At 45.2% G+C, this 12,872-nt stretch overlaps 1 protein-coding gene across 2 annotated transcripts in view; it reads left to right on the forward strand.

Annotated features, from left to right (window-relative positions):
* The first annotated feature begins 4,232 nt into the window (after nucleotides 1-4,232).
* The window catches only part of KIF5A (kinesin family member 5A), a 61,070-nt gene continuing 52,430 nt past the window's right edge, over nucleotides 4,233-12,872 (forward strand). The window contains exon 1 of one of the 2 annotated variants that reach the window (XM_035102492.3): nucleotides 4,233-4,788. In XM_035102492.3, coding sequence (XP_034958383.1) covers nucleotides 4,660-4,788 — 129 coding nt within the window. In that variant the 5' untranslated portion in view covers nucleotides 4,233-4,659. The remainder of the gene's footprint in view (nucleotides 4,789-12,872) is intronic. The other variant, XM_088662810.1, reaches the window with a different exon arrangement.

Consider the following 12,872-nt stretch of genomic DNA (forward strand, 5'->3'; position numbering starts at 1 on the left):
AGTGGGACTCACTTCTGAGTAAGCATTGATGGAATCACACTGTAAGCAAGAAAATATTATCTCTCCTGGAACCTGCAAGGCTCCAATTATTTTAACTATACTTTAAAGTCTTAAATTTAAAACAAAATATAAAGAGGAAGAAATATATCAAGAAACATTTTGGACAGCTGACCACAAATTTGATCTTAGTATCAAATAAATGAGCAAAAAACTTTGAGAACAAAAAAACCCCATCATGAATTAGGGGTTGTTTGTTTTTACTTGCCTCCTTGTTTCTGACTCCCATCCCCTTGCTTGTATCATCTCTTTAACTATATTTCTACAATATTGAGGACTCTCCCCCCTCATTATTCTCACAACAGCCCTGCAAGGTTGGTTAGTCTAAGAGATGGTGCCCAAGGTCGCTCAGGGAACGTGATAGCTTAGTGGGGGTCTGAACCTGGTTCTGCCCAATCCTAGTCCATCACCACACTGGTTCTCGATGCACCTTTTCCCCTCTATTAAGTATCGGAGAGAATGACATAACTGCTACTGACATAACTGTGATAAAACATACAGAGCACATCCTTTGAATTGCCTTGTTGGTTCAGATCAAGTACCATTTAATCCAGCCTCCTGCTTCCCAACAGCAGCCCAGACAGGTGCCTCTGGGAAATTGACAAGCAGGGCCTGGGCCTGACCTCCCTTATCCTCACCCGCTCCTTTTTAAAGCTTCATTCAACTCAGCTCATCTGGAAGGAAAGGGATCTACGGTACTTTGCAAGTCTTAGTCAGTGCAGCTGCTGCACTCTTGTCTTGCTTGGGGCTTGATGCAAGAAGCGACTGCACTTCTGGTACAGCTTTCCCTCCACATGTCAGCCTCAGTTTGATATCTGCAGTTTTTGCTGCGTCTGTCCAATTGGCCCCCAGTTTCCTGGAAGAGGAAGCAATGTTGATGATTCAAAGGTTTTACCAGATTTATGTCTCCTGGGTTCAGGCATTATTCAGAGGATTAGAGAAGGCAGATATAGAAGGAGGGGGTATGCATCTCAGATTGTATATGGGGAAGGGGTGATAGAGCACCTGCTTTGAATGCAGAAGCTCCAAATTCCAGTATGTCAAAGTAGGACTGTCTGAACTTCTGGAGTGGCTCTGCCAGCCAATGTAGACAATACTGAGCTAGATGGACCAGTTATACATAAGGCAGTTTCCTTTGTTCCTTGCAGAGGATGACTGCACTCTGTACTGTACATGTATCTGATACCAATGAAGAATTAAACATATACAGTATTAGAACTATGAGCCAGCAGAAGATCAAACTCTAAAAGTCATGTCAAGGGTCCACAGAAACTTCAGGCCAGCACACAGAGTTTGATCCAGTGCCTTTTCCTGCATGAATTGACTATGCTTTGGTTCCCATAGTGTTTCAGATAGGGTGGATTTGAAAAACTCAGCTTTAAATGCAAACCAAATTTCTCCCACAACTAAAGTTGGTCGGGAGCTCTTACACAACAAACCTGCTTGCACAACAAACTTGTGCTGCTGCCGCCACAAATAGAAAGCAGAGTCTGTAAACTGTCCTGTCACCATTTTAGAGGGCCTCTTTAGGAGATCTTGCCTGAGGGCACCCTAAAATTTAAAGCCAGCATTGGTTATAAACAAATAGGACATGGGCACACATTAAATAGGCAACAGTAGTTCCATGGACATTGGGGGCGGGCAGGCGGGCGGGGGGGTAGCTGAACCACAACCCCCAGATTTCCACCTTTCTTGCATTGATAGAACCTGAGATATGAGGTGACATGTACTGTACAGATAGTTATCTTTTCCTCCAAGAAACTAGCCACCTCCATCCTTTTAGTGTTTTACTTTGCCCCTCCCCCAAAATAACCACAGACACCCATGAGTACTTCTGAGAAAGGGAGCCCTTCAGAACCACCATAATTATAGATCTCACTGGTCAAAACCCATCTGAGCAGAGGGCTGAAGAGGCTGGGTGCAAACCCAAACACAAACATATACCAAGTAAGAGCCATTGGACCAAATAGCTCACTACTTTGTACACCAGGAAAGCAGAATCTGTGGCTCTCCAGCTGCTGTTGAGAATCCAGCTCCCATCATCCCCAGCCAGCATGGGGTGATGGGACCTGGAGTCAGTCCAACAGCAATTGGAAGGTCACAGGGCCCTGGTTCCTGGTCTACACTGATTCGTTTCCTAGGTTACAGACAGGAATCTTTCCTGATCCTATGCTGGGGAATCAGGAAGCTTAGATTTTCAACTCCATCAGAATTAGCTGTTTTGTGGGTGCTATATTAAGGACCCAATAGTTAATTTAGAAAGACAGTGGGTGGATTTAGACAAAGAGAAAAAACGCTATTAATAAGTAAGAAATTAAATTGTTATAACAAAAGGGGGGAAACATATGTAAAAATAACATAGAAAATTTGTTTGCTCTCTGGTGCCATCTGATGTTGCAGGTTTATAATGCATTCAGTATTGTTTTTTGACGAATGTCCACTAGTGTTTAATTTTCCTTTTAAAAAGATAATCCAAAGCAGGATTTACTTTACAAAAAGTAAAATGAAACAAATAAACAAAAAATTAAAAGCAGCCAACAATATGTTCTTATGTTCAGCTCACCCCCTTCACATCTTTTCCTTCCTTGTAGGAAAGGCCCTTAATAGTTTGGTTGCCTTTTCCTGCATTTTTTCTGGTTCTGTGATGTCCATTCTGAGATGAGGTGACCATAACTGTACACAACACAGTTCTGCTTTCCCCATCTCAAAAAAGAAGATATTTATTGTTTCTCCAGCTGCAGTCTTGGCCTTCAGGTAGCAAGAACCTGAGAGGCATGAGAATGTGGCCTCTCCCAGGGTATTTGTGGAGGCAGCCTTAGTTTGGGTTGTTTGGGTGCTTTGGAAAAATGAGAAATCAAATGAGCCAGTATAATGCATGTCATCTAGTATTTAGGTGGGTGACATCTTCAATCAGACTGGCATTTATCTTAACCTGGGGTGATTTCAGACCATTGCTATTGTCAGGTGGGATTCAATTCTGCGCCTACAAATTTAGGATGTGCAATTAAAGCTGATTGGGCTCTATTGCACAACAAACTGGCTTCCCCCTCAAATCAGCCTTTTTGTGATTAGGAAAAGTGACGGGGAAATGCACTGGGAAATGTGGGATAATATTTGTTTGACACATTGTCTAACCTCCTTGCAGACAGAATGAATGCACAATAAATAGGCAATGACATCTAATGTCCCCACAAACTTTGTGCAAACAAATCAGGATGAATGCTCAATGAACAGAATGCCTGGAACTGACTCTGGCCTCAGCCTGAGGTCATGTAAGGAGGGGCCCAGAGCTCAATCAATGGAAAAACACCTGCTTTGCAAGTAGAAGGTCTCAAATTCGATCCCTGGCATCTCCAGTTTAGAAAAGGATCATGTAGAAGATGAGGGAAAATATTTATCTGTAACAGGCTTAGGAAAGCTGCTGCCAGCAACGTAGACAACACTGGTCCAAATGAACGAATAGCCTGATCTGTTACTAAGCAGCTCCCTCTAATCCTATGGACTATGGAGTGATAATAAAGAATGCATGCTAAATGTTTTCCCCCCTGCTCGGCAGGGAATAATCATAGCCAGTGCCAACATAGTAGGCATTAGGGCAGTGCAGAATGCTTTTTGAGACATGGGGCCTAAATTAAATGAAAGAGTGCCTAGGAAAAGGGTGCAGATCCTCACTTTTATTATTTACTAATTCATCCCATTTTTACCCTGCTTTGCCTCCCAAAGAAGCCCAGGGAATTTTGGCAGGCGCTGTTTTTCTAAACCCAGCAAGCCAAGCAGCACTTGCCCCTTGCCTCCAGGAGTCCAGCCCTCCTTTGCACCAGGTCAACGTTCAAAAAGAAGAAAGCAACTGGTGTGTGCCAGCTGCAATTCAAAACCCAAAGGAGGGGGCACTGGCTAAGGCAAATGTAGGGAACATCATACCCACCAGCAGAAGGCAGCCCACCAGTCTTCTCCATCGGCCCTGGGGACTCTCCCCAAGTCACACCCCTCCCTGGGTCTGCTCCACAACCTGAGTGTTTTTGCCTGACAGGAATGTGTCTTGCTTGCCTGGATGGAGGCCAGCAGAGATGCAGGCAAAAAAAGCACATTTGTTGCTCCTCCCGCTTTTGCTTCTGGTCCCGCCCACCCTTTGCATGTCGCCCTCAAAAGGTTTCCCAGAAGGAAATGCAGCCCTTGTTTTGAAAAAGGTTCCTCACCCCCGGGCTAGGACCAACATATTTGCTTCCACCTTAAGTCATCAGAAGCCGCTCCACCTTAAAAGCTATAGCATCCTGGCTCCAGCTGCCCATCCCTTTGCTCGCTGCTGATGCTGCCGCTGCCTGCAGCAGGAAGGAGGGAGATAACAGGCACTGCAAGCAGCATCCCAAGGTAACGCAGGCACAGAGGACACACCAGCCCAGCTGAGAGAGCCCCATTGCTCTGCTGCTGTGGGGTGACAATCTAGGGATCTCGCTTTCCGGTTTTGCAATCTGCTGCTAAAGCCTGGTTCCACGCCGCCTTTACCTTTCTCTGCCTCTCGACTCCCCTTGGGAATTGCTTCTCCTCCACCTCTTCGCCACAAAAGCTGCCGGGACGAACAGGGAGCCCAATTGCCCAGCCAACATGACGACAGAAGTCAATGAATGTAGCATCAAAGTGCTCTGTAGGTTCCGGCCCTTGAACCAGTCGGAGATCATACGGGGAGATAAATTCATCCCAGTTTTCCAGGGGGATGACACCGTCATCATTGGGGTAAGCAAATGCTGGGGGGTGGGCGCTTGGGGAGCAGCTGCAGGGATGCTTCTGAGAAGAAGGGGCATCACCCCCTCCATCACTGCCCTGAGCCAGGCCTGTTTAATAAAGTGGGTCCATCATGTCCTTCGAAATCTCCCGGATTACAGCAAAGCCCACCTGTAAAATAACCAATTTGCCTAGAAAATGGGTGCTGGTGATTGTGGCTTTAGAGTTTATTTCAATTGTTTGGCTGCTACTGCTCCATCCTTAGTTCCGCAGCCTTAAAACCACTGGGTGTGGCTAGTTGAGCTGTTGGTTTGGCTACTCTGAAGAAAGGAGGGATCCCTTGGAGCTGGGAGGAAAACAGCAGCAGCAATCATATCTTCCCCCTCCTACACAAACCCTCCATACCCCATGAATTTATCTTCTGTTCCCAAATTTTAAAACTTAAATCCTCTGAATCTGCCCAAATTATGCTGCCTCCTCTGAGGTTATTCTCTTGAAGGGTTGCAAACGGACCAGTTGAGATAATCTCGTTTGATTCCCACCATCATCTGTTGGGGTTTTAACCCCCCCCCAACTACCACAGTGAATTACACCATGTTAAGTTACATCAGTGCAGTAAAAGGATGGGGGTTCAAAGTGATGCAGGTGGCTTGCTGAGGAGCCTGTTGGTTGTTTACTCAGAACTGGCAACGCCCCTGTCCCCATAGTCTCTGTGCTCATCACTTGGTACAATGCTTGGCTTTTGACCTCATGATGCTCGCTTCTTTCAGTTGCTAAAGACAGCCTCCATTTCAGGAGGGCGGGAAGTGGGAGCTGGTTCTCCTGAGAGGGTGGCTAGTGACGTTCATGCCAGCCTCCATAGCTGCCAAGTTCTCCCTTTTTTTAAGGGTAATTCCCTTATGCTGAATAGGCTTCCTCACGAGAAAAGGGAAAACTTGGCAGCTATGTCAGCCTCTCATGATGAGCCATGGCCACTGAGGTTTTTTAAAATATCTACCAGTGGTTCAGTGTCATGTGGGAGGTGTTGCACAGTCTTGGGTATGTGGTCAAAAGGGAGGGTGTTCATTTTGTGGGGTGCCCAACAGACGGCTCCCTATCTCACCCATCATGTTTGAAGAGACTGATCTGCTGGTGTAGTCATGAGCAACTGACCCCGTTAATTCTTGTTCATAAAGTGAAAAGGGTAGGCGTAGGACCTCCCCAAGGTGACCCCAGCTGTTGGAGGATATGCGGGAATTAGAACTCAGCCCATCCCGCTCCAAGTCTGTTGCACAACTCTCTGTGGTTTCTGGGTGCCTCTCAATCCCTCTGCTGCAGAGAAAGTTATTAATCTGTGCTAATGGGACTGCCTGAGTGAGGAGTCTCACTGCACAGGCAAATGGAGCCCTGGGATATCAAGTTTATTTTCCACCTGGGTACCAAGGGTATCTTCTCATGCATGGGCTTGGAACAAGATGGTATTTTGAAAAAGCCTCTTGATTTAGTACAATTGTGCTGCAAAGTCATTCCTGCGGGTGGTTTGAGCAGAGATTTTCCATGGAGCTTCTTAAATATCAGGGGCCTCTTTCCCCCAATTAGCATAGTTTATTTTTCTTTCTCTTGACAATTCCTGGGCTGCAGTTGCTACCTGGCCACTTCAACCCAGCTCAAACCATTTTGAATGGTTCCACCACCCTGTCCACCCACCTGCTTTGTTTAAGGCCAGCCTCAACACCAGTGTGTTTTAAGAGGAATTCAGGCGTGCAAATTAGCCATGGTTGGGTTTTTCTGCTTTTTACCCTGGGAAGCAGCAACCATGTTCTCTTCTGCCTCTGGAACAAAGCACCAGAAAGGCACAAAAGCCGCTGCAGGGAGCAGGGAGCAGGATGCGGTGCTGTCTTGCTTGCCTGCCTGGGCTCAGCTGCTTTGTCATCCCCCCCCCCAGCAGTGACAGGGAAGGAAGGAACTGCCAGCTCCTTCCTAGGAACCACTCCCCTCCATTGTGCTTGACTGTGGTCCATCACTGGACAGCCCGTTTTCATGAGGATCCCTTCCTTCAATGCCCTCGGGATCTGTACTACTACTGCCTAGATTACACAAGTGATCTTGTATAATTTGCAACCTTTGGATGTGGTGGCAGGCGAAGCTGCTCAGTGTTTTGCAAACAATGGCTTCTCACTGGCTCCCGGCTCCATTACCAGCTTCGTACTCTAGGGTTCTTGTGATGGATGGGCTGGAAGGGAAAGTGTGGGGTGGGGGGAACATGCCATTCTCATCTGGTTGATCAGTGTTTCTTTTCCTTTTGTTTTGGCTGGACGATTTTATCCATCTGGTGCCAAACATATCCAGGCTGGAGGTGGCTCTTGCAGGGAACCACATCAGCTGCACAGGGGGAAATTGACTCATTGCTCTTGCATTTATACTTGAGAATGTATTACAGGGCACCTGAAAGCAGTTCACAATTTTGTGGCATTTCCACTGACCCTAATATTTTCTAATAGACCAGTATGTCTCCTCTTGCCATCGTGTATCAGGTTAGGGAAAACTGGGCTACAGCATCTAGACTCGGTTGGGAAGCCTGTGGTGGTTCTTACGGTATGTTGCTGGAATGGGGCCCCCATCATCCTTGCCATGCTGGCTGGGACTGATGGGAGTTGGAGTCCAACAGCATCTAGAAGGCCACTAGTTCCTCACCCCTGACAGAACAGCTACAGGGGAATCATAGTTGGAAGGTAGCGTGAGGGTCATCTAGTCCAACCCCTTGTAATGCAGGAATCTCAACTAAAGCATCCATAACCATGGCCATCCAACTTCAGCTTAAAACCCTCCAATGAAAGAGAGGGCCTGCTGCTTACTTTGGAAGGGCAGCTCTGTTTGGTTTCCTGGCTCATGATGTGGGAAAATAATGCTTTCAAATAGGTGTGTGGTGGGGAAAAGGACTCTGGTCTGCTTTGCTATGGTACTTTTGGTATCTTACTCATTTCTCTACAGCTCTTTTTTATATACAAAACACATCTTGTTTATCTTTGCAACAATCCTGTGAGGCTAGAAAGAAAATGAGGAATAGCCTGCCCAGCCAGAGTCCTTATTTTATTCATCCTCAGAGCAGCCATTTTAGGTAGGTTGCTTAATACCCCTTTTTACAGGCAGGCAACTAAGGGTGAGCTGAGAGCAATTTGCTAGCAAGAGTGTGACTAAGCCAGCCTGCAGGTGGAACTACACATACACACAAGGTTCAGTCTTTGCAAATCCCTGCACAAATGTCCTGAGCATGGATTGGAGCTTAACTCTCCAAGAGACCTTTGTCTGTGTGGTAGGATCACTTGAAGACCCTCCACTGTGAATCAGATGCTAGTCTTCCATGACATTCTTTGTGCACTCATTGGTGTAACTGCCTAAAGCCCACACTTTAGATTGCTTTGTGTTATACACACACACACACACACACACACAGAGAGAGAGAGAGAGAGAGAGAGAGAGAGAGAGAGAGAGAGAGAGAGAGAGAGAGAAACCGACCCTAACCTGGTGTGGAGTTAGCTGGGGAACAAAACCTCTGTAATCAGAATGGCAGGGCCTTCACCAGCCTATGAGACTAGCAGAAAGTAACAATTGAGACACCTACACCAAAATGCCCAAACAACTTGTCTGTGATTCTAAGTGCAGTGGTTTGGAGCCCAATCCCTCTCCCCCAGTTTCTTGGATCATCCCCTTAATTTACAGGCGAATAGTCCCTTCCAACTCTACAGTTCTATGATTGTATGAGATTGGTGTTGTCTGAGGGTAATGTGCACTGCACACATTAAATAGGAACCAAGGCAGCTGCAAACACATGGCGATCTCTGGGGGCATAGGAGACAAGCCATAGCTGTGGTATTATGCTTGTGACTGGCTTGGTTTCTATGTACTAACTATCCACTAAGAGAACGGAGGCAATGGACTAGGACTGTGGTGTTGTGGCAAAGGGGATTTAAATATTTGTCTTACAACTCATTAATGGTTCCTCGTCATCCTGGGAAAAAAGTGACAAGTGGGGTGCTGCAGGGTTCTGTCCTGTGCCTGTTGTTGTTCGATGTCTTTATAAATGACTTGGATGAAGGAATTGAGGGGATGCTCATCACATTGGCGGATGACACTAAGCTGGGAGGGGTAGCTAATGCCACAGAATACAGAATCAGAATCCAAAATGACAACAGATTGGAGAACTGGCCAGAAGCTAACAAAAATTATTTCAATAGGGACAAATGTAGGGTTCTGCACTCAGGCAGGAAGAACCAGATGCACAAATATAAGATGGGGGACACGTGGTTTACTACCAGTACATGTGAAAAGGATCTAGGGGTCTTGGTGGACCACAAGTTTAACATGAGTCAACAGTGTGATCAGAGTGCCAACTTGAATAAAATATTGTGGGGGTCCAGGTAAGCCCCGCCCCGCATGATCATTCACATGACATAGGGAATGCCCATCAACTTTGTGGGGGCCCAGTTCCCCCAAATATTTTATTGTGGGAGCCAAAGCCCCTACAGCCCCTGGGAGTTGGCTCCTATTAGTGTGATGCAGCGGCAAAAAAAGAAGAAAAAAAAAGCTAATGCTATTCTAGGCTGCGACAACAGAAGTATGGTGTCCAGATAAAGGGAAGTAATACCGGTAGAACCTCTCTATTCGGCCTTGGTCAGACCACACCTGGAATACTGTGCCCAATCCTGGGCCCCACAATTCAAGAAGGATGTTGACAATCTGAAACATGCAAGGCAACCAAGATGATCAAGGGTCTGGAAACCAAGCCTTCTGAGGAGCGCTTGAAGGAGCCAAGGATGTTTAGCCTGGAAAAGAGGAGACTGAGAGGAGATATAATAGCATCTTCAGATATCTCAAGGGCTGCCATGTGGAAGGTGGAGCAAGCTTGTTTTCTCCTGCTCTGGAGGGTAGGACTCAAATCAATGGCTTCAAGTTACAAGAAAGCCCTTCCAAGTGTCCCTATTTTCCGGGGACATGCCTGATTTAGAGAAGCTGTCCCAGTTTCTGATTTGATCTAGGAATGTCCCATTTTTCCTTAGGATGTCCCTGTTTTCACCAGAGAAATGTTGGAGGATATGGAGTTATCCGACCCCTGAGCAGTCTGAAGGCGATCCTGTATAGGGAAGCTTTTTAATGTTTAAAGTTTTATTATGTTTTTTATATATGTTGGAAGCAGAATGGCTGGGGAAACCCAGTAAGATGTGTGGGGTAAAAATAGTATAATTATCATTATGGAATGGGATGTCCCTATTTTCATTGGAGAAATGTTGGATGGTACGGAAAGAACATTCCGACTAAACATGTGGAAATACTTTCTCACAGTCTCGCCTGCACGACAGCCTCCACAACAGCAGAGGATCATCAGAGAACAAAAACAAGGATGACAGGTAAATCATCCTTGCAAATTCCCCCCAAGAATGGGGAGACTGGGCCTCACTCAGTTTGTCTTGGTACCTGGCTCTCGCTCCTGCATGGAATGTGGGAAGCCGGGAGCCGGAGTGCAAAAGCACTTCGCCTGGTGAAAACCCTCCTACGCAGCCCTTAAGAAGCAGAGGTTCTCTGTTTAATTGGATCTTTAATTGGTTTAAAATACTGGCACGTCATGGGAAACAGCTGCAACAACATACTGCAGAATATACCAGCTACATGGATCAAAGGTTTGAATTGAGATAAGATTTTCTTTGGTGTGAGAGTTGGTTGGAGAGAGGGAAGCCCACGGTTTGTTTATTCTAAGTTTCTTTTATATATTTAGGATTCAGCAACCCTCTCTGGAATATAAGATTAAAAGATATTTACAAGTGAGGAAGGGACGTTGGCGTAATATTGATATTAACAAGCAAAAATTGAAATTGATCTGAAATGAAGAAAGGAGGGGGAGGGGAAGTTCAAGTATGACTGTGTTGGAAAGACAGAGTAATTCTCCTCATCTCCATTTAAAAACAACAGACAAGGAAAGAGAGACTGAGATTTGTGTGTGCTACTGACAGAATGTATAAATCTCCTTCCAGCAAGAGATTTATGACCCAAGTTTGATTGGGTCATAAATCTCTTGCTGGAAGGAAAAGAATTTGGGGGCTGTGATAAGAACGCTGCAGAGATTCTGGGAGTTGGAAAGGAGTATTAAATCTTCAGCGCATTTGAAAACTGCCCACCTTTTCCTTGGCTGAGGGGGAAATGGCGAAAATCTGACATGTTTTACTAGTGAGACAGAATGGTTTCTAGCAGACTGTTGCCTGTTCCGAGACAGAAGCAAGGGATGGAGAGATAAGACCTTTGAGAAACTTCAAGATTAAGTTCCGCCCCAAGCCATGATGGGAGAAAACAACAGCTGTCCATAAATGGACAGAAGGAATCTCCATGGATATAACAGTTTTCACATGCAGGGCAGAATAAAGAAAATAGTTTGAGTTCCTCACTTGAAGCTTTATAAATTTATATATTGTAACATCAAGAATAGAAATCATTAATTATGTAGCTGTGGACTAAGGGATTATTATTATAAATGAAATGTAATTGACATCAATTAAGAACACAGTGATATAAGATCTGAAATGCACCCAAACCATCATGCGGGGAGCCACTTTAATTAAAATGTATTAATTTGATGTTGATTGGCATTTTGATAATTGTATAATTTGGGAATTAATTGTTATTGTTATAATTTTGCTATTATTGGGGGTATAATGGAAAACTAATTTTAAAAAATTAAACATGGGGAAATACTTTCTGACAGTACAAACTGTTCAACAGTAGAACAGTCTCCCTCGAGAAGTGGTGGACTCTCCTTCCCTAGAGGCTTTTAAGCAGAGGTTGGGTGGCCATCTGTCATGGATGCTTTAGCTGAGATTCCTGCATTGCAGGGGGTTGGACTAGATGACCCTTGGGCCCCTTCCAGCTCTGCGATTCTATGATTCTAACTCATAACCACAGCTGCTGTTTGTCCCTAGGAACTTTATTCCTGGGGCAAATAGCTGTAGGGGCCACAATCTGAATTGGGACACTGGTGGGCCAAATATTTGAATTGCTTCTCCTCTATACTGCAGCCCCAACCTGGATTCCCCCCCCCTTGAAGTCACTATTTAGTAAATAAAAAATAAGGATTATTTGTGTACTTAACATCACTAGCTTTGCCTTTAAAATACAGAAGAGGAGTGATAAAGCAGCACCCCCTAATCTGGCACCCTTGAGATGCTGCTGGATCACACCTCCCACCACCCCTGAGCACCAGCCATGCTTACTGGGACTGATGGGAGTGGTCATTCAACCACATCTGCAGAACATCAGGCTGAGGAAAAAATTTTGTTTGGGGAGCATCTGCAACTAGCAGCATTGTCAAAAAAATCTATTTCCTTCCCCTGTTAAAAAGGCACAGGAGACCTGGAACTTTTCCAGTCTTATCACGCTACAAATTTGCTAATAGTGGAAAAGGTCAGGCGGAAAGGAAGTGTCTGATTCACCCAAGATTGTCCCATCAGACATCCAGGACCTGGAGACCTCTTAAGAGAGCTGGTTTCAGGAATACATTTTTATAATCCATCTCAAATGCAGTCCCACCTGGTTTAAATTCAAGTCTGGCTTTGCCTCAGATCATACAAATCTTTCGCCTTTTAGAGTCAAGTCATTTCTCTTTGATCTTCTTCTCTGTTACATAATATCATCAGTTTGGATGTGCAGTTCTATGCATTTCCACTCAGAACAAAGTCCTGTTGAGTTGACTGGGACTTTCAGACACGGGCATAAGACTTGCATAAGATACCTGGATTCTCTTATGGGACACTCATACGGATTAATATGAAACTGGAGAGAGAGGGGTAGGTGGCTCTATGGGGTGGCCTTTAGCAGGACTGGATTAGTTACATTAAATGCACTTCAGATCAGAGCACCTGCCCAATTAGGGTGCCTTGCTACAGTTAATTACTGCAGTATGTGAAATGAGTGCCCGCTTTTCACTGCACTGGATTTCTTCAATATTCTGTGCAAACAGAATATTAGGCAGCTCCAAGGCAGAAGAGCAGGGGCCATATCCTACTTAGATGTTTTTTTAAATAGAATATTTGTAGCCTAGCAACCACAAAGAGATTACTCTCTATGCTGCAGAT

The sequence above is a fragment of the Zootoca vivipara genome, chromosome 2, assembly GCF_965207765.1.
Source record: "Zootoca vivipara chromosome 2, rZooViv2.hap1.1, whole genome shotgun sequence".
NCBI classification, from domain to species: Eukaryota; Metazoa; Chordata; class Lepidosauria; order Squamata; family Lacertidae; genus Zootoca; species Zootoca vivipara.